General features: G+C 43.0%; 1 protein-coding gene across 4 annotated transcripts in view; it reads right to left on the reverse strand.

The window, feature by feature from the left end:
• The window catches only part of plcb1l (phospholipase C beta 1-like), a 210,008-nt gene that overhangs the window by 146,884 nt on the left and 38,816 nt on the right, over window positions 1-24,308 (reverse strand). For all 4 annotated transcript variants that reach the window (XR_004502838.2, XM_033648795.2, XM_033648797.2 and 1 more), the window contains exon 3: window positions 7,145-7,213. Coding sequence is in view for 3 of the 4 variants with exons in the window: in XM_033648795.2 (XP_033504686.2) it covers window positions 7,145-7,213 (69 nt within the window). In the remaining variant the exon portion in view is untranslated. The remainder of the gene's footprint in view (window positions 1-7,144; window positions 7,214-24,308) is intronic.

Genomic DNA, 24,308 nt, shown 5'->3' on the forward strand with positions numbered 1-24,308 from the left:
TCTGCTCTGTGTTGAATATGGAAAATCTGCCAGCTATTTGTGGGCATATGATGTGGATGATTATTAGCGCTGTGCGTTGCTCACCAGACCTAAGGCTGTGTGATTTATTTCTGGAGCCTCTCGTCAAACAAAGGTTGCCTCTTGTCATTCTGACAAGCGGCCAATCTAATCAGCCTGAATTATGATGGGTTGGACACATGCTAATTAGCATCATCATCCTGAGCACGGTGGAACAAAGGACAACGTTTTTATCGCGCTTTGTTGTTCTACTCAGCGCAAGTATACAAGTACGCAAGGTACAAGTGACATTGAACGTTACTCTCTGTCAAATATATTTGTGTTCTGAGTGTGTGTGTGTGTGTGTGTGTGTGTGTGTCTTCACAGCGAAAATGTATGAATCATAGCTGAGTAGCTGGAGCCCGTGGGCAGGGTGGCACAAGTTCATCAGAGGGCAGACATGCTGCCCACACACTGCAACGAGCCGATGAACACAGCAGCGTGCTCCAAATCTTAATGGCGTTCAGACAGAAATTCTGATGGCGGTCAGAGACAATATGAAGTAACTTGAGCTGTAGTAGGAACAAGAGCTCCAAAATGGGCGAGCCAAAACAGCCCTTCCATCTGGAGCCCATTTCGAGCCAGTCTGCTGAGAGTGATTGCATCAGAGTCTGACAATATTGGGGCTGAGACGCAGGACTCTTGAGTAGCACAATAAAAGCACTTCTGAAGCTTTTTACTGATGCATCATCGCAAGTTCAACATCTTGTCTCGTCTCGGTGAGTGTGTTGGTTTCCAGCAATTTGCATGAATGAATGAATGCTGCTAAGGGAGCCCTTGAGCGAGAGCAGAAGGAGCGGTGCGAGCTTTAAAGAGCAGAGAGCATATAAATATAAAACCAACAGACACAACAACAAGGTAGTAAAAATAGGACCTGTGTTTGCAGTTTGACTCACAGAGAGTTTTGAGTTCAGATGTGAAATGTTGATTTGAAAAAGGATTTCCTCTCTCGAGATCTGCTTCCTCTAATCATTTAACCTCGTATTTGCCTGGATGCAACCATGAACAGAGAGAACTTATACCGAAGATACTGATCAGTTTCAATGACTTCAATTGGAAGGCAGCATTTTTTTTTTTTTTTTAATCAGGGCTGACTCAAATCGGTTTTTTAGTGTTTAAAGGGACAGTTCACCCTGCAATCAAAAATACACATTTTCTTCCTACCTGTAGTGCTATTTATCAATCTACATTGTTTTGGTGTGAGTTGTCGAGGGTTGGAGATATCGGCCGTAGAGATGTCTGCCTTTTCTCGAACATAATGGAAATAGATGGCACTCAGCTTGTGGTGCTCAAAGCGCCAAAACAAACTCAACAGCAATGTCTCTTTCCAGAAATCAGATAATCCACAGACCTTGTTGTGAGCAGTTTCATGTAGGAACTATTTTTTTTCTACTGAGCTACACCCATCACCTGTATAACAGTGCAGAGGGAAGTGTGCATCTACTCATAGACGACAAGCTTGTGTCTGTGACAGCAAGAGATGTGACCATTAATGGCGTCCTCCTCGGCTGAGCTGTGATGTCACCTAGCTCAGTGGTGCTAGTTGAGCCAACAGTAGATGCACACTTCTTTCTGTGCAGTGATACAGTTGGTGGGTGTAGTTCAGTAGAAAGAAAATAGTTCCTGTGACAGCTACTGTGGCTAACGTTATGTGGCAAATTCAATCCTGGGGTAGCCTCGTGCTGTTATCCGTGGTCAAAACAATCATTACTTGAGCCTGTATCATGATGCTGTAACGTTAAAATGTTAACATATGCTTTAGTGGCCTGTCTTGTCTCCTTCTTCTTCTACTTCTACTACTACTACTACTACTACTACTACTAATACTACTACTTCTGCTCAATGGCAGGTGGTTACTGGTGTTTAAGGTGAATTAAATCCCCTCTATGGGTGTTTAAGTGGTTTAATTTAATTGAGGATTTATCAAATATTTATTATGACTCTATTGAGGTAAATTCTATCGAGATAGTTTTCATTATCATTTTATCGCCCAGCCCTAGTTCCATTATATTGGAGAGAAGGCAGACATCTCTACGGCTGATATCTCCAACACTCCGCAAGGTTTTTTGGGCACGTATAATGTAATGTGCTCAGTCACATCATAACTTTTGTCTTGTGTCCACTATTGTCAGCTTATTCAGATTTCAAAATCAATATTATGTGTTCTGCATGACCAACAGCATCATATTTACCAAGCCTTATGTTTAACTGAAAAATAAAATTCTTTCAGCTATCGTACATTTCTTTCAGGCAAAACCTTCGACATTCTGACAAGAGCCTTAAAAACGTGTGAGGGTGAAATGCTTGAGAAGCAAGCCATGAAAAGTGCCGTCCACTTTGAGCAACTGCTGTCTGGTATTATCTGTGCTTCTCAGCTGACATCTTCCTTTGACCTCGCATCATCTCCGTGTCCTTCCTCTCATCCTCTCATCCTTTTTCTCACCTCCTGCAGATCTCTCATAAAAAGCTCCCCTTGCTTTCCCCTCTCCTCTCTCTGCTTCCCTTCCCCTCATCCCCACAGTGGCTTAATCATCCCCCCTCCCCACCTCCCCCATCCCCCCCACAGCCTCTCCCCTTTCCTCCCTTCCTCTCCTCAACCCATCAACTCTTCAGACACTGTGTCTCACTGGTGCTCCCATTACAGTGCCCAGGGTGCATCACCACTCCATCACCCAGTAATGGATTTCCAATGCTTCGACCATCTTACCTGTCACGTGGTCATGTCTCCTCCCTGGGTAGCATCACTCTGTAAGCTGTTTAGAAATGCATGAATCCTCTCTGTGTTATTGTACTCATTCCATCATTACTCACTCCCCAGATGGAGCAGCAGTGCGCGACCCCCACTCGCTTCTCCCGCTGTACCGAGTCAAAGCGATGTAGAGCGCTGCTGCTATGTAACAGCAGCTCGTCTCAAGACTGACTAGATCAAATATGAACGTGAAATTGAGTCATTTAGCGCGGCTATATAATGAGAAAGTGGGAAATAATGCAGGTTATTGTTCTCATCATCGCTCGGTAAGTGGGAAATTAACTGCAAGAACTAAATTTGGCTTTGTAACTGCACCAGAATGAGCCAAATTCCCTGACAGTTCTGGCGTGCCAGATTAAAAAAGTGCGTGTACAAATTCTTCTCTCATCGCTCACAATCACAACTATTTTAATTAGCTGTGAAATAGCAATTTCAAAAACCCTGGAAAGCATCCATTATCTGTGTGGGTTTGAATTCAAATCATGTTTGTCAATCATGAGTGTCATTTGATCTTCACTTCCTTGCTTTTGTCTCCACACCACAGACACATACAGCCACACAAACAAGTATTCACAAACATGTTTCAGTCGCAAGTCACATCAATGCAAAATATGACTCTCAGAGGGCCATATGAAACAAGATTACATCAACCACACCTCACACCTACACCCATTTGTGTATGTACCAGTCTCATGGTTATATGTTTCAGTCATTACACCACCTGAACCATTCTCCATCCTATCCATAACAGAGTTCATGGCCACACGGATGCAGACAGTGTCTGATTCGTTGTTGGGCTCACACCCACTCATGGCTTTCATTTCTGTACAAAAATAAACGCTTACAAAGCATATCATCACCTGAAAAAGCCCTCCTCTGTCCTTTGAGTACACTACTCATTGTGCTCCCAGAGCCTCAACAGACACAAACTATATTCCAACTATTGTCTTGATTCAATATACTACACAGACAAACTAGAGCTACTGTCCTGCAGCTGTATGCTTTTTCCAGCCAGTCAAGTTACACATACAGTTTGTATCCATGTCTCCATCAGCACAGTTTCAAGGTGGACACCCAAGATTAGCGTCACCAGTTCAGTATCTGACCAAATGTCTCCCCTTCTGTTCCTGAGATATGACGTTGAGTAATGGATATAATATATCATCACGTCCACATTTTATCTTATCAGACATTTGCGTAAAATTATGTCAAAATTAGTGTATGAATTCTTGAGTTGTGGCCAAAAACAGATTTTGAGAGGATACAGTGACCTTGACCTTTCACTACCAAACTCTATTTAGTTCTTCTTGAGTCCAAGTGGACCTTGGCAAGAAATTTGAGCAAATTCCCTGAAGGTGTTTTTGAGATATTATGTTCACGAAAATGAGATGGATGCAAGATCATGGTGACCATTACCTTTTTTTTTTTTTTTTTCAGGCATTTTAAGCCTTTAATCAATAGGACAGATGAGTGTGAACGGGGGAGAGAGAGAGAGAGAGAGGGAGTGACATGCAGCAAAGGGCCACAGGCTGGAGTCGAACCATGGGGCGCCTGCTCTACCACTAAGCCACTGACACCCCATGGTAACCATTACCTTTGACCACCAAATTCTATTAAGTTCATTCTTGAGAAGAAATGGACTTTTGCGCAAAATTTGAGCAAATTCCCTCAAAGCCTTATATATATTGCATTCACAAAAAATGACATGGACGCAAGGTCATAGTGACCTTGACCTTTGACCACCAAATTCTAATCAGTCTATTGTTTAGTCCAAGTGGACGTCTGTGACAAATTAGAAGACATTCCCTGAAGGTGTTGAGATACTGCATTCACAAGATTGAGACAGTTGCAACATCACAGTAACCTTGACCTTTGACCACCAATTTCTAATCCCTTCATCGCTGAGTCCAAGTGGACGTTTAAGCCAAATTTGAAAAAATTACATCAAGGTTTTCTTGCGATATTGTGTTCACAAGAATGAGACAGACACAAGTTCACAGTGACCTTGACCTTTGACCACCAAATTCTAATCAGTTCACCCTTGAGTCCCAGTAGACGTTTGTGACAAATTTGAAGAAATTCCCTAAAGGTGTTCTTGAGATATTATGTTCATGAGAATGAGACAGTTATACAATGTTACAGTAACCTTGACCTTTCATCACTAAAATCTAATCAGTTCATCCTAAAGTTTAAGTGGACATTTGTGCCAAATTTGAAAACACTATATCAAGGTTTTCTTTAAGCCAAATGTGAAGACATTCCCTCAAGGTGTTCTTAAAGGGGAAGTTCAATTTTTTACAACCTGGACCTTGGGCACCGACAATGAGGCTCTAAATAACACATTATCTGCCGCGAAACTCGTTCATTTCACCAATATGTTTTATGAATCGCTAGAGTTGCTTGTCATCATCATCCGGGTCATTTATACTGACCTACTAACCTCTGACCTGGATGATGTCATGCAAAAAAAAAAAAAAAAATCAGAGGCAATTCGTAAAGACAATCCTCTTTACCACCGAAACATTCACCTTTCTGTTTCTCACTTTTTGTCACTGAGCAATATGTAATAATAAATTCCCATTTTGCATAAGAAGCGCCTCTGCTTTTTGTGCAGTGTGCGGGCCGTTCTACACAAGCGATGAGAAGAAACTAAAGAAATGTAAATTCGCAAAGTTATTTACTTATCAAGCAAACAAGGAAAATAAACAATTTATGCATGTGTGTAGGCTACTTACTCAATCGAAAGTTGCCCTTCAGTCCTGCAGGCTTTGGCTGGGTCTTCCAGTTTACTTTCGGGACACGAAAAAAAGTCTCTACAACAGCCCGGTTGATCATAGAAGTGAAATCCTCTGTAGTTGTGAGACAGTCATTTCTGGAGACATCCAGACGTGTATCTCCTGGCCTCAAATCCCACTCGGAGCAACAAAGGCATTCCTCCTCCGTTGGCATAGTGGAACATTGTCCACAAGAACACCACCAGTTAGCATCTATTCTCGGACGTGCAGCGGTTTGTTGTTCTCTGGCCAGCTGTTCCTCTCTCTGCCTCCGCATCCTCCTTTCAAAGAGCTCCTCATCCGTATACTCTGGCTCAAAACGGTAAGGACGTCCATCATATTCAAAGTCGTCATCCACAACCTCAAAATCTGACAAATATTCAGGCATGTTTCAAAAAACTAACAGTAGCAAATTCCAGCTGTAAACAGAGCCGTGCTGCGGGTGTGCGGCGGCGCACCTGGATGACATCATCCAGGTCAGAGGTTAGTAGGTCAGTATAAATGACCCGGATGATGATGACAAGCAACTCTAGCGATTCTTAAAAACATATTGGTGAAATGAACGAGTTTCGCGGCAGATAATGTGTTATTTAGTCCTGTGCTCAGGTCTCTACACTGGCTTCCTGTGGCTCAGAGAATAGACTTTAAAGCAGCTCTGCTTGCGCACAAGTCTCTCCACGGCCTAGCACCAAAGTACATCTCTGACATGTTAGTGCCATATGAACCATCTCGGACTCTGAGGACCTCAGGGACCGGCCTCGTGCTGGTGCCCAGAGTCAGGACTAAACATGGGGAATCAGGATTCCAGTTTTATGCAGCTAAAATCTGGAACAATCTTTCTGAAGATGTGAGACAGGCCTCTACTCTGACAATGTTCAAATCTAGGCTCAAAACAGCTCTATTTCACTGTGCATATGACTGAAAGGATCTTATCTGCACTCTTCTCTTTTAAAGTTCATTTTATAATGATTATTTATGTTTTTATTTTGTATTGTGATTTTAATGCATTTTCTTGCTCTGTAAAGCACTTTGAATTACTCTGTGTACGAATTGTGCTCTACAAATAAACTTGTCTTGCCTTGCCTTGCCTTTAGAGCCTCATTGTCGGTGCCCCGATCATTCCCACTATATGGATATACGCGGCTCTCGCGGATCTAAATATCTTCCAAAGGACTCCAAATGACACCAAACTTATCTGGGTGAGTAAACAACCGTATTTAATGCCAGAAATAAGGTCCAGGTTGTAAAAAACGGAACTTCCCCTTTAAGATATTATGTTCACAAGAATGAGACAGACAACCTGAAATCATAACGCCTCTGGCCGCAGCTGCTGCTGGCACTAAAGCATAAAAATCTCTCCTTTGTCCTCTGAGTACACTGCTCAGAGCTCCAACAGACAAAAACAAGAGCAAGATTGAAGCCATTGTTCTTGATTCAATATGTAATATTACATAGAAAAAAACAACAACCATAAGGCATTGAAACCAATATGTTTTCATGTGTATATCAAAGTATTGGGTAGTAATAGTAGTATTGGGCTCATATAAGTTAACTGCAGGCTTACCTTTGGTGATTTGGTGCACTTTCCATTTCTGGCATCTTTTATGTACGCTATATCCAGCAGATCTGTGTCCTGTAAAGAAGAAGGACAGCTGAATCAGTATCAGTGTTAACCAAGTGTTAATTCCTTCAAAGACACTTCAGGATACAAAGACACTCTGTGCCCACTGGAGCTGTTTGGGATCCAAGGCAAAGGGAAACATGTCAGCGACCCTTTCCATTTCCAAACCTGCCACCTGTGGCTGAATGCCTTGTGTGTGTGTTTAAACAACCACAAAGTATTTAGAGACACACATTAGCCTCAATACCAGATGCCAAGTGGGTGATTCGGTGTGGATAGATGCAACCCTATGACACATTGCCCTGCAGAGTTGTCATTGCAGTGTTGTTCACAAAATTAGGACAAACATGTAAAGTTCCCACATTGTCCGACGACCCTGGCTAAATGAGCACTTGCTCTTTACAAGACTCAAAATAGGATTTGGATTTAAATTTCCTCATAAAATCAGATACTGGGCTGCTGTGACATGCCAGGAACCAAAGAAAAGGGTGCAGATTGTGTCTCATGGCAGACAATATCTTCAGCTGTAACACACCACTGGAATCACTGCTGGCAGGGACGGAAAACTGGCAGGATGAGAAACACTCCACGCATACACAATGTCCTGCTGCTCTGCCATAACACCTTGCCACGGCTTGGCTGGAGTCAGCCGTGCGAGTGGTGGTCAACTGGCAAAGATGCATAACATGACTCCCTAATGAAGACAGCCTAGAAAATGGCATCATTATCAACATCATGATTTTAACCAAAAGTTAAATAACGCTCTCTCTGTAGCAGCATTTTAAGTAAATGGAAACCTTGGCTCCACTGTTGATTCATTATTGATACAGCAGTGTGGAAGCCATGTCAGAGCTTCTTGTTCCATCTTAAAGCTCCAACATTTCACGTCATGCTACTGTGATGCAAAGGAAAAGATGGACAGAGTTCAGAATAAGAGCACTGAAATACTGACACCATGAAGCAATGTGCAACAGGAAAGCCTCTTACAACTGTCCCTCCTTTCTCTTGAAGGACAGATTTTCTTTTGTTAAAGGTTCAGTGTGACGGATTTATGAGGGTATATTCGCAGAAATGGAATATGACGAGTATGTTTTCTTCAGCATGTAATCAGCTGAAAATAAGGATCATTGTGTTTTCGTTACCTTGGAATGCACTACCATGTTTCTACAGTAGCCCAGAATGGACAAACCAAACACTGGCCCAAAATAGAGTCATTTGCGTTTTTGCATCAGCCACTGTAGTAAGTAGCCCTTCCCCAACAAGAGTGTTGGTAAAACATATATTTTTTTAACGTGAAACTGCTGTATTCAGTGTTTTTACCATTTAAATCGACAAGTCCATTTGTTTTACAGAGGAAAAGACCTCTGTAGATAATTCCACTCATTGGGATCTTAAGTTATCAGACAAAAAGGTGAGCACACTGTAGGAGGTGCTAGTCTAGCCCGTAGACCGTAAAAGTAATGACTGTAGCTACTGGGACGATACCCACTGGTTTGTGGACTCCTGTTTTGAAGCCTCAAGTTCGGCATTTTGGCGGTTGCCCCGTCGCCATCTTGGTTTCTGGAGCCAGAAGTGCGAATATTCGTGCGAGAGGCTGGTGCTGTGGAGGAGCGAGGGGTGGTTCTGACCGAGAATACAAGGACACTATCAGCAGACAGCTGAGTCACTCAAAGGGGCCTGCTCTTAATTATGTATAACTTTAAGCCTTAATAAAATGTGAACAGGTGAGTTTTATTAAAATTCACCCCCTGTACAGTTGTCATGAATGTTGAAATTAGCTAGAGACCAAACCCATTTTCATACCAGGCTGTAAACGTGTTTATCTCTGCTGAAAAGTTGGGCATTTCACATGGAGGTCTATGGGGATTAACTGGCTTCCGGAGCTAGCCTCAAGTGGCTGTTCAGAGAACTATAGTTTCTGGCACTTCCATGTTGGCTTCAATTTTCAGCCCTGCAGGTTGCCGCTTGGTCGAGGGACCCATCTCCCACATGCCAAACAGCATCTGAGAAACATTCATCTGTAATGTAAAACTGCTTTATTCTGTGTGTTTACTGGTGTTAATCATCTGGTCCATTTGTTTTTGAGAGGAAGAGACCTCTGTGGATAACTCTGCAGGTAAAAACCTCCTGAACACTGAAGATTGAAAGAATTCTAAAGTAAAAACATGTGATTCAGAAGAACTTCCTATCGGTGGTCCAAACTAAGCCACCGCTCCAGCATTCCATGTTCAGGAAAGACAACCTGTGTCCATCTATTACTGGACACACGTCACAGATATGCATCCATCAACCGGTCCTGTCTGTCTATTCATGCATCCACTAATCCACTGGCCTCCTGTTTCATGCTTATTTGCACGCCTATTGTCCCTTAAAGAGCCAGTAATGTGGTTAGCAGTGAAAACACAGAAAATGTAATCTTGCAGAGGGGCTCTGCTACCATCCTTCAGTCACCACATCCCTTTATCAGTCTGGACTATCGCTCCCTCTATCTCTGTGAGAGGGAGCTGGGACATGAGGTGGAAAATTAACCAGAGTGAACTGTGTGTCCACTCAGCATTATCTTGGGACACAAGGAGCGACGAGAGCTTGACTCAATCTCCTGCTGCTGTGCTGGTATCTGACCATCTCAAGGCCATGGGGGTTGGGGAAAAATTGCACCCCGCCATTCTTCCATGTCTACAAATCCGTACCTGCCATAGTGGTCTATGAGGATTGTTTTTTTTTTGTTTAAATTTCTAAAAATAATTCTGTGTACGTTAGTTCTGTGCTTGCTTTTGTCAACCATATACAGTAGCCTTACTAGATGCAAACTCTTGGTAACTAGAGGTCTTAAAAAACTAGAAATACAGCCTCAGCCTCATTCGTGTCTGTCCAGACTCATATGTAGTCACAACAAATAACAATGCCTCAAATATGGATGCTGCTGCAAAGAAGCTACATATTACAAAACACGGATGCTTCACACACATCTTCAACCCGAAAACAGAGATTGATACAATCAGCAGTTTCAAGGTGGACACCCTAATAAGTGTCATCAATTCAATAATCAACCAAATGTCTCCCCTACTGTTGCTGTGTTATGATAAAAAAATATAAAATGTCAAATATCCTGATACAATGGTTTGTATGCTATCTAACGAATTAGCGCATTGCAAATGGCATTGTCATGTTACACACTTAATGTGAGGTTAGGTAGGTTAGATATAAGAGATACAACATGGTGACAATGTACTTTAAAATAATTCAAAGTTCACTTGGTTTCACACAGGAAACAAACACTGAACTCCTGCAGACAAACACTGGTCTCCTGGGGGAAAGTCCTGTGTTGTTTGACCCATCGAACACCCCAACCTGCCTCTTTATGTGGAGTTTGAGGACATGGGGACTTCATTATCATCTCTTTTGATTACACTAGGAATTTATTATCCTCTTTACTTTATATGTAGTAAGTTTATGTTTGTTTGTGGTATGTATACTACCTTCCCATCTACTATCATCAGAGCATTGGTCACATGATCACATTCATCGTTATTCCGTGGGTTATGACTAAATTCTGAAGCATTACTTTTTGTAGGTATACGTTCTAACAGTGCACGAGAACAGCCTGATTAGCGCACCAATTCTTAAGTAATGGCCAAAAATGTGTTTTGTGAGGTCACAGTGACCTTTTGATCACCAAATTCTAATCAGTTCATTTGTGCCAGATGTAATGAAATTCCCTCCAGATGGACCTAAGATAATGCATTCTCGAGAATGGGATGGACGTGAGGTTACTTTGACCAATTAATCTGTTGACCTATTAATCTAAGTGGACGTTTGTGCCAAATTTAAAGAAATTCCCTTCAGACGTTCTTGAGATATCAGGATATTCAGGGGAAAAGAACGGATGGAAGGACAGACAACCCTGAGACATAATGCGTCTGGTAAATGTAATGCGTCCGGCCATGACTGTCGCTGGCACTGGGCATAAAAATGTGGCCACTTTGCTACAGTAGAGGCACAGCCACTGTCTGTCTCCATAATGCTAGAGACAGAAATTAAAGCACTCTATTCAATGGCTGCAGTCCACAAGGACAAGTTATTTCTTTTCCGCAGTGCACAGCATCAATTAGGCTGTCCCTGTTTGCACAGAGAGAGCCTCTGAGTCAAAGGTTAACGCCTACATCAGGTCTGCAAATGCCTGCCTTTGAAGTCTCTTTGGAGAGTTGGAGCTCGGCATGGGGGCCTGGTGGAACAGTGGGGCATCAGGAAGCTGCTCGCTGATGGGGTCCTTTTTAGTGCCCTCCAGCCCTGCACAGTTAACACAGCTCTAAGCCGGTTCAGCGTCATTGGTTAAGCGTTCACCTACACAGACGACTCATTAAATGTAAAGCAAGCTGCCTGTATGGGTGACAAGCTGCTCACTCAGTGTGTGACTAAGATGACACAGGTGTAGCTATTACCGTAACATGCATGTGTCAGCAGTGGTGTATTGAGGCCTGCGCATTGTGCAGATGTACATAAAAATTGATGGTAATGACATTTTTATTAATACTTACTTGGATTTATAATTGCAGACTCTGCACATTTAGTTAATTAAAGTTCTTTCTTTCAGTCTGGCAGGCGAGTCATTATTTCTCCTGTTCAATTTCCCTCATTTATTTCCTATGACATATGTTCTTTATCTGTTCATTTCTGTCATCTGTCTTTATTTATCGCCCTGCATCTCGCTCTGCCGCTCTCTCTCTCATATTTCCCTCCCTCTCTCCGGGCATTTCTGTGTGCATCAAAACAGTGAGCAGGGATCCAAAGCCTATTAAGATCCACGGCACGTCCAGGAAGCAAGCAGGGCCAGCAGGAGAGAAACTACAGAAATTAATGAACATGCTTAACATACGCTGGCCCTGGGCTCTGTTTTCTGTGCCTGACCGTCTATCTCTGCTGTGAGGCCGCTGTTCACGCAACATCTGCAACACGCTGCCTTGCTTTTGAAATGAAACTCACTCCTTGTCCAAGGAGCAAGTATTGAGGGTGGTGTTTATATGAAACTTTGCAGGAAATTCATCATTGATCTATGAGTCACTCTGTCGTCTCATGTGCCTCTGCTTCAGGCACTGTGTACATCTAATATATATACCATGTTCCTGTGTTGGACTACTCTTTGTTTTCCTTTAATTTGAAGAACAGTGTGTTCACCAGTGTATGAAATGTGATATACAAAACTTGACTTGAGGCTAACAGGGAAAATATCTGTTACAAGGTGCTTTGAATAAAACAGCCTTCACAGGGTGTCTACAATGGGACTTGTGGAGTCTGACCCAGTTGGTTGATTTCACAAAAACGAGTTGTTGTCCTTTTAAGGAGAAATCTTAAAAAGCTGTTGAGGAACAAGAGAAGGAGAGGATTTGCCGGTGTGAGAAAAAAGGAGAGGGTTAAGGAAACATGGAATGGGAGGTAGACAGAAAAAAAAAGGATAAGTGGAAGTGGGGAGACAGAGAGCAACAGGTTAGCTCGCTCATTTACCAACAGCATGCTTGACAGCCTCCAGGTTCAAAATGGATGTGCACTCCACAGGGCTCAGGGCCTCTGCTGAGCAACAGAGACAAGGAGCAAAGACAGTGAAAGCAGGAGGGAGAGGGAGGTGAATACGCACAGTGCAAATGAAGGTGGAGAGCTGTGAGGCAGGACCGTTTTGTTTGTTGAACCCGAGCCAGTCAGAGGTAATTCACAGGATTGCTCTTTGTGAAGGATCAAATTTTCAGTCGTGATTCATAATAACAATAATAATAATGCATAATGGTAGAATTTTATGAATTTGAATGATGGAAAAACACATAAAACAAATCATCAGACCACTAAAAAGCATTCAGATCTGGGGTAAGCAGTTTTATTTATCCCATAATAACCTTAGGGCATACTGTAATTCAATGGGTCTGAGAGAGAACTAGACTTCTGCACCTCCTCTTGGCTCTGTTTTCAGCCTTTAGAAAATCTAGACAGTGATGAGAGACTCTGGCAAATCACAGGGTATTTCAGAGAGACAGCGTTCCTATTGGCTGCTCTACAAATGCAGATGGACATTCATGTCCCTTCAGATGGTGGGAGCCTGATTCAAATGCAGAGTACAGAGAAAGTTGCTGTTCCAGCATTGGCAACAGCTGCCTACACCACAAAGCAACCCAAAAAGGAAGATGGATTTATTATATTTGTTCAGTCTGAAAGAGAGTCAATAAACAAAACAAAACACGTGTCAGTATCAGGGAGGTGTTTCAGGGATGGAGAGAAAATGTTGCTAATAGTTTAGCCTTCTGCTAACTGGAGCTATAGGCTCACAGCTGCAGCTTCAAGTACATGGTTATGTAGCTAACATTAGCAAGAGCCTCGAACACAGTGTGTCCTCCGCCTAACTGCCCTGCCGCTATAGACCACTTCACTGGGAGCAGAGCAGATGGCAGATGGACCCCCAGTTGCCAGCTGCAGCAATTCAGTCTCAGCCAGTGCAAACCCAGACTCAGGGGGACTGGACAGCCCTGACTCGGATATAAGAAAACTTTCTGTTGCTGCCTTTACACAGGTTAGACCTGTGCTGCTGGCCACCAGCCTGCTGTGACACACAGCACTAGGGAGTTTGTGCTGGCCAAATTAAAGTAACTACAGATTTCAAAGGTCTGTGTCCGAGGTTGTTGCCTACTCTCCTCCCAGTAAAGCAGTCCACAGCGGGGAGTGAGGCAGCGGGGATGTGGGGTGGCTAGCTAGCTAACTCTTGTCTCATTCGTGGTCTGATAAACAGAGAGAGGAAGACAACAGGGCAGGGAAGGGCTGAGCAAATGTGCTGCACATAAGATTAAACAAATGAATGTATGGGAAACACTGGGTTCTGTATAAAGTGTGTGCATATGCCTGTGGTTGTATGGTGGGAGGGGTTAAGGACAGAGAGGGGAGAGCTGCAGGAGGAGGGTTCTCAAATTCTGCCATTTCCGAATTTCTTCTTACTCCAGCTTTAATTCCATTGTGTCTTGTTTCATGTACAGTAATGCATGTCAGTGTCTTAAATCAGGTTGCTGGCCGGTCACATGTGGTTTGCTTACAGGGCTGCTGACAGGCTGCTGGCTTGTGTCATGCAGTCACGCAGACTGTAGTGGTATAACATGTCAGGGTGGCCCCTCACCCCTTCGTGCCATCGCATGGACCAAAATAAGCTCTCATAAATGCTGCTTGTGTGCCAGGACTCTTTGGAAGACAGCAGAGGGTCCATTGATACACACAGCATACACAACTAAGAACGCAACAGAAGTGAAACATAAATTCAGGGTTTTATGTGATGCAGCGCTACATGCATAACAAATTACACTGCTGTATTCCCTATGCAAAGGCCCAATGACTCAGGGTCAGAGGACTGCAGGCATGGATGTGTTCCCCTAATCATAAACAGAGCTAATACTTATGCAGAACAAAACACACTGAAGCCAGGCAGGTGCTGTGCCTGTCCCCATAAGTGGCCCTCCAGTGACACTCAGCTGCCAGGAAAGATGTACTGCTACAAGGGAAAATGGTTCATGGAGAGCTATGCTTGAACTTAGTTGAGAGTCACATCCACTCTGCTGCTCCACTCCTGGGTTCCTATAGCGCGACTCTAACAGCCCCACTGCGGTTAAGTCACAAACCTCCTCACCTGAAGTGGCTAAGTAAAGAGGTATATATAGAGAGCTGCAAACAGTCTAGCGAAAGAGGGGAAAGTTTGTATGTAGGAGGGAAATGACTTTTTCTGCACGTGTGTGTAAAGACCTCGCACTAAGGCTCTGAGTGCTGCTTCCTGTCCTATCAGTAGTCTAAGATGGCTTAGTTTGAAAACTCACAGGAGGCCCTATTACATTTTAAATCATTTCCACCGATTAAATGCTTTATTAGGCAGTATGAAGCGGAGGGTGACAGAAAAAGCAGGGGTGAAATGAGGTATGGCATGCGACAAAGGCCTTGAGCCAAATTGGGGGGCCTGGCATTGCCATGAGGCTGCCCGAGGGCCTATTTAAAATGAGCGACTAATTCACTCTGTTTTTCATCCATCCAACCTGTTCTAAGTCTCTACTTCTCCTTCCATCCCTCTCTTCCAGTGAAACACCAAAAAATTTTAATGACATCATCAAAGCAATCAACAGTCTGTCAGAAGCAACTGGCGAAAAGAAAATGTCTCTTTACAGTGTGAGTGAAATGCACCCAGCATTTTTCCTACCAATCTCTACATGGCTACTGGTTCTACGCAGGTAAAATCTCTGTACAGAAAATCCATCTTACACTGTAGATCTGTAAAATGGATTCTGAACTCGCACGAGCTCAAGCGAAGCCTTCAAGTCTTAATTCATATACTGCAAAAAATGAAATCTAAGTAACATGAAACATCTCAAATCAAGGCAATATATGTTTGACAAGATATGTGGTAGAGTTGATGCCAGAACACTTCACTTGTTTCAAGCTTTTGTGACCTTGCTTATCTTCATAAGATATTCTGACTTGTTACTGAGATTTTATTACTGGTTTTGAATAAATCAGCCCTTAAAACCAGGATTGCCAGCATGGTAAAGCTGTTTGATCAATGCTGACAAGTAGAAAACTGCTTCCCTAAAGTCAGAATTTCTTATTTCAAGCATCTAATCCTTTTATCTTTGCGCATATTAAGTACTGATAATGCTCAAATGGAATTTTATTGTCAGTCTAACACCACAGCAAATACAGAACAAAGACACTTTTCATTTCTGGGGAGCACACTGTGAGTCATTTGAACTGCTGTACAATTTTATATTTTAAAAACAAGTACAAATATCTGGTCTCAAAGAACCCACAGATATCTTAAAGCTAGTGTGGCCAGACTATTTGTCTGAACACAAAGAAAGGCTGGCAACGAGCCCATGCAGGGTCGAGGTTCCCAACCATCAAAGTGACCTTTCCCGCTCAAAGCAGATCATTTTGCTCATTTCCTCAGTTGCTTCTTGTTTTTTCCAGTGCAAACCTAATTTCTATGTGCAGTTGAACGGGCGGCTCATGTATCCACTCACAGAGATGTTTCAAACATTGGGCTAGTTTATCTCTAACCTTCACCACTGCAAAATATGGGTGTTCAAAAGGGTAAAGTCCTCTATCTCCAGCCAACAGACAAATGAGGTGTGTGGATGCGGAGATCTCAGCCAGGCGTTCGTAGCACCGGTCACAATGTGGGAGAAATACATAGTACGGCTGAGTACTATTGTGAATTCTGCAGAAATGTCTCCAGCATGTGCACCCCGGGTCCAGTAAAAGCCATCATGCTTTTAAGCACCTTAAAGCTGTGCTGATGTACTGCACTTACGGTTTATCTGCCCCCAATTTTACTCTGACATTTGGAACACGTGAAAGCAGTTGTGTCAAGAGTGGTGGTGAGAAAACATGATGGCTTGCTCTTGAGCAGTCTAAAGCTTTATACATGGGTTGGAGTTGTAGCGTCCTATTATCATTAATATTATACATCTCTTCTTTGTTAGTTTTGAGTGTCTCTTGTGCTCTCTATCTACCTGTACCTGTTATCTTTAGAGTGCAGCTGGAAAAAAATGTTGACATTGTTGTACGCTTCTGTCAACAATGGATATGTTGTATTTGTACGTTATTGTTATGTAGCGGATAGATTTAAGATTTACATTTCAACAACACTGGTTATCATGTGGTTAGGTTTAGGCACAAAACACACTTTGTTATGGTTAGGAAAAAAAAATTAGTTTTGGCACATCCCTACTGGAAAAGCAGTCTTAGAAAATGTCTTAGAAAAAAAACAACCGCCTTCTGTTGCACAACCCTGGCAGGAAACGCAAAGAGGTTTTGGTTAAAAACAACCACTATTTGTCGCACAATCCCGGCAGGAAATGCAGAGAAGCTGTGGTGAAAAACAACTGCTTTTTGTCGCACTATCCCGGCAAGAAAAGCAGTGGTGTTTCAGTAAAAAACAACCATCCCGGCAGGAAATGCAGCAATGTTTTGGTAAAAAACAAGAGCTTTTTGTCACACCATTTCAGCAGCACAACTGATTTTTATCGCTCTATCCCGTCAGGAAACAGAGCGATGTTATTGTCGAACTATCCCAGCAATGTTTCAGTAAAATGACCACTTTCTGTCACACTATCCCGGCAGGAAATGCAGCAATGTCTCAGTAATAAAGACCTGCTTCTCATCGCACTATAACCAGTGAAAAATCATCAACTGATTGCTAAAAAACAACCACTTTTGATAGCTACAAAGCCGCTTGAAACATCAGTGGTCCGCAGCTTGGCAGGCATTTCACCTGGTTAGCACACCACCCACTATCCCTTCCACCCCCCGATATCAGAGTCAGCTCATATACTACATCACTTTGTATGAAACTTGCGTGTAATGTATTTGTGGATTTGTGGATTTTACAGAAATGTAAATGCCAACATTTCCTTCTGGTGACTGTGCTGCACCACACATACTGTATGCCTTTTCAGATCTGACCTAAAGAATGTTTTTTTGTTCATCAAGTTTGTGCATGTTTGGAATGAAAGTTCTTTGGCTTAGTTTGCTTTGTGTATTGAACTCATGCTGTAAAGCGCTCCCATTAGTTTACAGTAAAATGTCATGTCTACCCTCCTAGACAGCAATTACAACCCGGACTGCTGAGCCAAGTTTCCACAGACTTAATGCAGGTTTTTAAAATGTAGGTGCAGACTTTTCCAACGGCTAGCAGCTAATGTAATGAGGATAATATGTAAGCAAGCTGGAGAGATTGTGGACGGATCCGCTTTCAGAATGTAGGATTTAATCGCACCTTAAGGGATCTTTAAAGTTATCTGTCAAGACAGAGTCAGGCTAACACTCAGAATAAGTTTATGCACCAGGCACGTCTAGGAATACGACAATAATTTATCTTTATGGATTTAAAACCACTCAGATTTCACTATAGCCTCATTGTCAAGTAACTTGTAACCATGAATGTAAATGTGCCTTTTCAGAGGGTTGAATGAGGACAGCTAGAAATACACATGTAGAGTTAAGTCATATAAACACAAGTTAAGTCATAAATATGTATGTAATCAGTTTGAGTCAGGTTCATGGACAGATGGGGAGAGGACACAGGGATTAGAGGTCAGGGGGAAGAAAGGCAGCAAGGAAGGAGTGAGGGAGGAGTGGCTACAGTATGTGGGGGGGAAAACACCGAAGCCAAGCGATGGAGGAGCATGGCGGTGGCTGATAGTGGCTATCAGCAACCGACACGCTCCACAAAACAACCAATGCTGAGATAAAGGCCGCAGGAAGCTTTGTTCTATACATCAGCGCGCGCATTCATGCTTGCACGCACATCAGGTAGTAACACACAACTCTATAGGCATAAACACTCACACTTGTGCATACACACACAAAGTCTGACTCCTCTCTATCATCAATCTGCAGTGTCGGCCGTGTTCAGTCATTATGAACACTCGGGGACTGAGAGCGATGATGTGACCGGCTCTTCAGCTCACACTGGTCAACCATTTTCCTCGGAGCGTGCTAGACCAATCAAATCTCGGACACACACATGCAGGCACACACCCGCGTGCACGGTGACGGATGGAGTGCGGTGAGGGATACTGGAGGGAGTGTTCTCCGCGCTGATAGATAGCAGAACCGAGTGGGATGACAGAGAAAGCAAAGCTGCTTCCCTCATCTGTCCATCATCCTCTGATGTTCCCTCTCACTCTGTCTTTGTTATGCTTCTGGCTGGATTGTTTTGCTCCTCCTCCTCCTCCTCCTCCTCCTCCTCCTTTCCTCACTTACTCTGTCCTCTCTTGTCCATCCTTGCCTCCGCTGTCTTGGACATGTGCCTCTCTGTCTCACCCGTCTCACCTATCCTCTCCATGGACATCTGCCTCCTCTGTTCCTCCTCATCCAGCCTCCCTCTGTGCCTCCCCCCGTGCTTCTTCTTGCATCTTGACAGCAGCTCTCGTGTTGATGGATGACAGCTCACATCTTGTCTCGTCTGATCCCCCATCGACACCCGCACCGCCCCCATCCCTTCCACCGTCTCCTTCTGTCCTTGCTCCTCCACGCCATTTAAGTCTGCTCCCCTATCTGTGCGTCTTCCTTCAGGCACGCTGTGGATGACTCTTATCTGCTGCAGCCAAACATCTGAGATCCTCTTCAGAGCCGTGGTGCGAGTGACACACACTTGCACACACGCAGGGAGGCATGAACACACACACACGTGCATAAAATCCCCAGAAAGGATAATTAAGGAAATTAAAGGCCAGACTAGACACAGACACCACAGTGCACACACACACACACACACACACTCTATGATGCATTTACACACACTTTTCGTTGTTACTCCTTTTTCAATTATAAAAATACAGTTTCCCCGGGGTGTCTGTGCAGCACATCCTTATATTTTTCTTCTTTCTGAAAAATAAATGTACCGTGTCTTTGCACCTAATACAAATTCAATTCTTGGCATTCAAGCAATGGCTAAAAGGTACATTCAACCACACCGTGTCTCTGAGCTCAGGTCTCAGGGCTGAACGTGATCAGTGTGCCAGTGTGCGCTTGTGCCGGGGCTCTCCACTGAAGTCCTTTGAGAAACACTGCCAGTGGCAGATAGAGCGCAGCTCTGGCTCTCATCTTTCTCATCACCTCATTTAGACACCTCCTAAGTGCAATCCATGGGGCCCTTTGAAGTCGGGACAAAGTGGACGGAAGAGTAATGCATTTTTCACTTTCTTTCTACAGGCAAAGCTCTCTGTCTCTGTTCTTTTCCAAGATCCTTCCTCAGACACTCTCTGGTTATCCTCCCTGCTCCCTTCACACTTCTCTTTCTTCTGTCTCTAACTACAGCAGTTTGATCAGGACAAGTAAACACTAAATACAGTGGGGCAACGATAAGGGAGAGAAAAGGACAAGGCTCTGGCGAAAGTGCAAAACTGTTAACTTTACAAAATATTATTTAGTCAAACGCAGCTAAGAAGGAAGAAGAAAATGCTATAGGTTCTGCCATCCACGAATACATTACATTTGCACGTTTCATACCTATCATATCAGTGTTTCTTAAGTGATGTAGTATATGAGCTGACTTTGTCATCAGGAGGTGGAGGGGTTGGTGGATACGTGACACCAGGCGAGATGCCTGCCAAGCTGCAGACCACTGTTCGAGTCATTGCTGTGTTTCAGTGGTTTTTAATCACCAAATGTGGGTGTTTTTAAGGGATCCATGTCTCATTCTCCAGTGACCTATCAACCTCCAAATATGGGTGTTTTCTTGGGACCCGTTGCTGTTCTTCCAGTGGGGATAGTGGCATGAAAAGCAGTTGTTTTTCCACAAAGACATTGCTGCTTTTCTGCCAAGATTGCACCCCCAAAATTGGGTATATTAAGCCAAAACATGATCTTGTCCTAACCATTGCCAAGTGGTTTCTGTGTCTAAACCGAACCAAATGGTAACCACAGTGTATTCACTACACAACATGCAAACTGAGCTTATCTGTGGTTTGCAGAAACGTACAACGCCAACATTTTTTCTGGTGATTGGGTTGTGAAACGCCAGTGCAGACAGAGTGAAAAGCTCCTTTTTCAAATTTTAGTTTGAAACATTGTCATCTTAAATACTATTATTTGCACATTCTGTATTATTTCCATGACATCATCAAACCAGTTCGACCAAGTATCGACTACAAGCATATAACAAGATGTTATCACAACATCACAACATAGCAGCCATTTTTATAACAAAAATAATGTGTAGATATACTGAGTGGAACATTTTACAGCTGAAGATAAAACTTTAAGTTCTCCTAAACTATGTGATGGTAAAGCTGTTCCTAAATGACCTCAACATGTCTTCAGCATTTCTGCACTGCGACTGTTTGATACTTATCAGCATATAAGTTGATACAAGTATATCTGTGACAAACTTAAGTTACAGACTTATCTGGGTTGTAGGCAGAAGTAAACATGCCACCATTACTGCTGTAGCAGTTACATTACTTGTAAATCCTCACAAGTGCACAGAAATGTAAGCAAGGATTGTTGTTTTGCTGCTTTTGCCAACAGAAGTATATGAGATCTTCTGTTATTTAAATAATCGTTAAAAAGCAGCTAAAAAAAACTTTTGCCCTGTTTTTTTTAGGTGTCTAGACATCTTTACCTGCACATCACCAAAACCACATTCACCAGGCTGTGCTGTTGACAGCTACTCCAAAAATAAAAATCCAGACGAACCATTACAGACCACGCCGCCTACCTACATAGAACTGATGATGAGCCAGAGTCAGCCAGCCAAAAATATCTGTCTGTAGTGTGCTGCCACCAGCCTGCAGATTTCTCTTGCAGCTATGTTAATCAATTTTACAATTTTATGTTTTGGAGTTCAATCGAATGGTGTATTTCCTATGGTTACACTGTTAGAAAATATGAATCGCAGCTGTGGTCACAGGTTGTCGTATTTGTTTAGCTGCAAAGCCTCACGACTGGGGGTTGTACAACTACCTTGTTTAGTCCTCTGACTAGACTTCTGAACTTCTAAATTGATCCAAACCAAAATTAAAGGTGTGAAACCTCTTCCAGACCAAACAGCCAAACTTTGGTCCAACGAAAAGAGGTGGTTGTGTTCCAGATCAAACTGAACCATGGTTCGGTTCGTTTCTGGTGTGAAAACATTTTCAGGATAGTTCGGATTTTTGGACTAATGACAGGACGTTTTGGCAGGCCATCGTCAAGTGATAAGCATGGTGCATGCATGGTTTAGTGACAGAGATGGTGATGGTGACTGTGCTCAGAGAAGACAGGTGTTGGCGATCGGAGCAGAGGAGAAATTTAGTTGTTATGTGGTATTAAAGGTAGAGTGTAGGTGTTAGTTTGTCCGTGAACAACGCAGCATAGCAAAATGAGCTGCGGGAGCTGAGGAGACGGCTTTGTAAAGAGTCAGGTGAAACCCTAAATCTTTTCAATTATTTTCTTAGTTTAAACCTGAGTGTGGTGCCAAAGTGTAGAGGAGAAGAGATGCATGGACACATGAGAGTGGTATGTTGTGACCGTGAGTTTCTGTGTGTGTCTATTTGTTAACCTAATGAGATGAAACCAACCCAGAGCTCAGTGCACAGTCGGCGACATGAGAAGAGGATCAGAGCAAAATGACTAACTTCACAGTGAGGTTCAGGTAAGGCCTGCATCCATTCTTGTTTTGCCAACTGATTGCATTCAGAGTAAAATAAGGCTTAGTGGTAATTAAATTCCCAGACATGAGACCAATTTTACAAGAGCTGTGACACAAATTTTCTCACACAGGTGTTCTCCACATCCACACAGGCTACCTTCATCTCTCCCACATCTCTGCTCTCACTGTCAGTCAAACTGCGTTCACTTTAACTGAGCCACCGCAGTAATGGCACCATCACTAGAGAACAAAACACCAAAGGCAGCCAGTGAATTAGTTTAGACTATTAGCAATGCTGATGTATCGGTCAGACTCTACTCAAGGCACACTGCTACTCAGAAGCCAAGTGCTTTTTTATCCTCTTCCACGTAAAAGAAACCGCAGCCAATTATGTGGGTTCGTCAACAGGTCCTAAAAGCGTTTGATTCCCATCACGGAGCGATGTCACAGTATGTGCAGACAATATGAGCGTCGGCAGAGCACAATGAGGCTTTTGAGAAAATCTCAGTAAAAGGTTTCACTGCCACCTTGGCTTCAGCTTGTCTGCTAATGTACTGATGAAAACTAATTCTCCATGTCCCTCTCTGCTTCTCGTCTAATGGGCGAGGTGTTGTTCCTCTCCCTCCCGTCACGTAACTCTCTCGAGGAAGGCTCTTGGAGAGGAGCTGGTATTTTAAGTATGGCAGACTGCTGCGCTTCTTGTCTTGCCCCAGAGCACCTCCAAGCTGTTTAAATTTGATACCTTCTTATCATTCTACCAAATTGAATTGACTTTAGTGGGGAAAGAAAGCGCGACTGACCCACATTTGTGACACACTTAGTTGCTTGAGCGGAAATGGAACAGCGAGAGGAAGAAGGGAGTCTGAGGGAAATTCGGGGACGGACAAAAGAATGATTGCTTAGCAGAAAACTTTCTGCATTCACTCCGGCACTCTGTTTACTAGTCAAAGAAAATTGAGGTGACAGGTCGTGTCTGCAATGTACGATACACATAACACTGTGATAGTGGACAAAAAGCCCCAGTAAAGCGTTTACAGAGTCTGTCACAGAGGATTTGTGGTTCAAAATGTACTGACTTCTGTTGAGAAAGTGTCCTTTGCTGCACTTTATCTGGTTTTGACAGGATTTCTTTTATTCTTTTATTCAGTTTGTTCATGTGTGTCTACACAGAGATGTTAATAATCTACAATGAAGGCCAAGACGAGTCCCTCAGTGTGTTGTTAATAAGCTTTCTGACGTGCACATTCAGAGATGGAGGGACAGCAGTTAGATAATTGCTGCAGAGTACAAAGGAATTCAGCTTAAAATGAAAAGCAGCAGGGTGGCATGAAAACCCAGAAACCCCTGGCTGGTGGGAATTACAGCCCTTTTAAACATCACAAGCTCGTCGGACGTAATTATTACGATAACTCTGTATCAAAGCAATCGATAAAACTGAAAGTGAACACAAGATATGCAGCCCTTCCTAACATGCTTGTAAATCTGTGACTACCTATTCTTGATCTCCTATTGGCCGCTCTACATCTGTCTCCCTTGAAATGGAGTTAAAAACCTCTTCTTATCAGTCGCCCATTTGAACATTGGTCATTCGTTTATGTGCAGGAAGCACTGGAAATTGTTCGAAAGCAAAAAATGCCTGTAATTGCCTTATTAGCAAATGGGACTTGAGTGAAAGCCATCCACTGCCCTGAATCCGGCAGCAAAATGAATTAAATAAAATTTATTGAGGCCTTTTAGTGAATATGAAGAGACCAGCTTGAAATATTGGAGATGTGGTGGAAGAGAGAGAACGAAGAGAGAGGAGGAAGTCAGCTCTTTATATATTAACAGGGTTAATAAATTAATTCAGAGTGCTTATGTGCAGTGTTACGAGAATGCATAAACATAATAAACAGTTATTAAATGCGCTGTGAGGGAGACAAAAGTGAGGCTTCAAGAGGCTCATCATGTAGATCTGCACTC

The sequence above is a fragment of the Epinephelus lanceolatus genome, chromosome 13 (assembly GCF_041903045.1).
Source record: "Epinephelus lanceolatus isolate andai-2023 chromosome 13, ASM4190304v1, whole genome shotgun sequence".
NCBI classification, from domain to species: Eukaryota; Metazoa; Chordata; class Actinopteri; order Perciformes; family Serranidae; genus Epinephelus; species Epinephelus lanceolatus.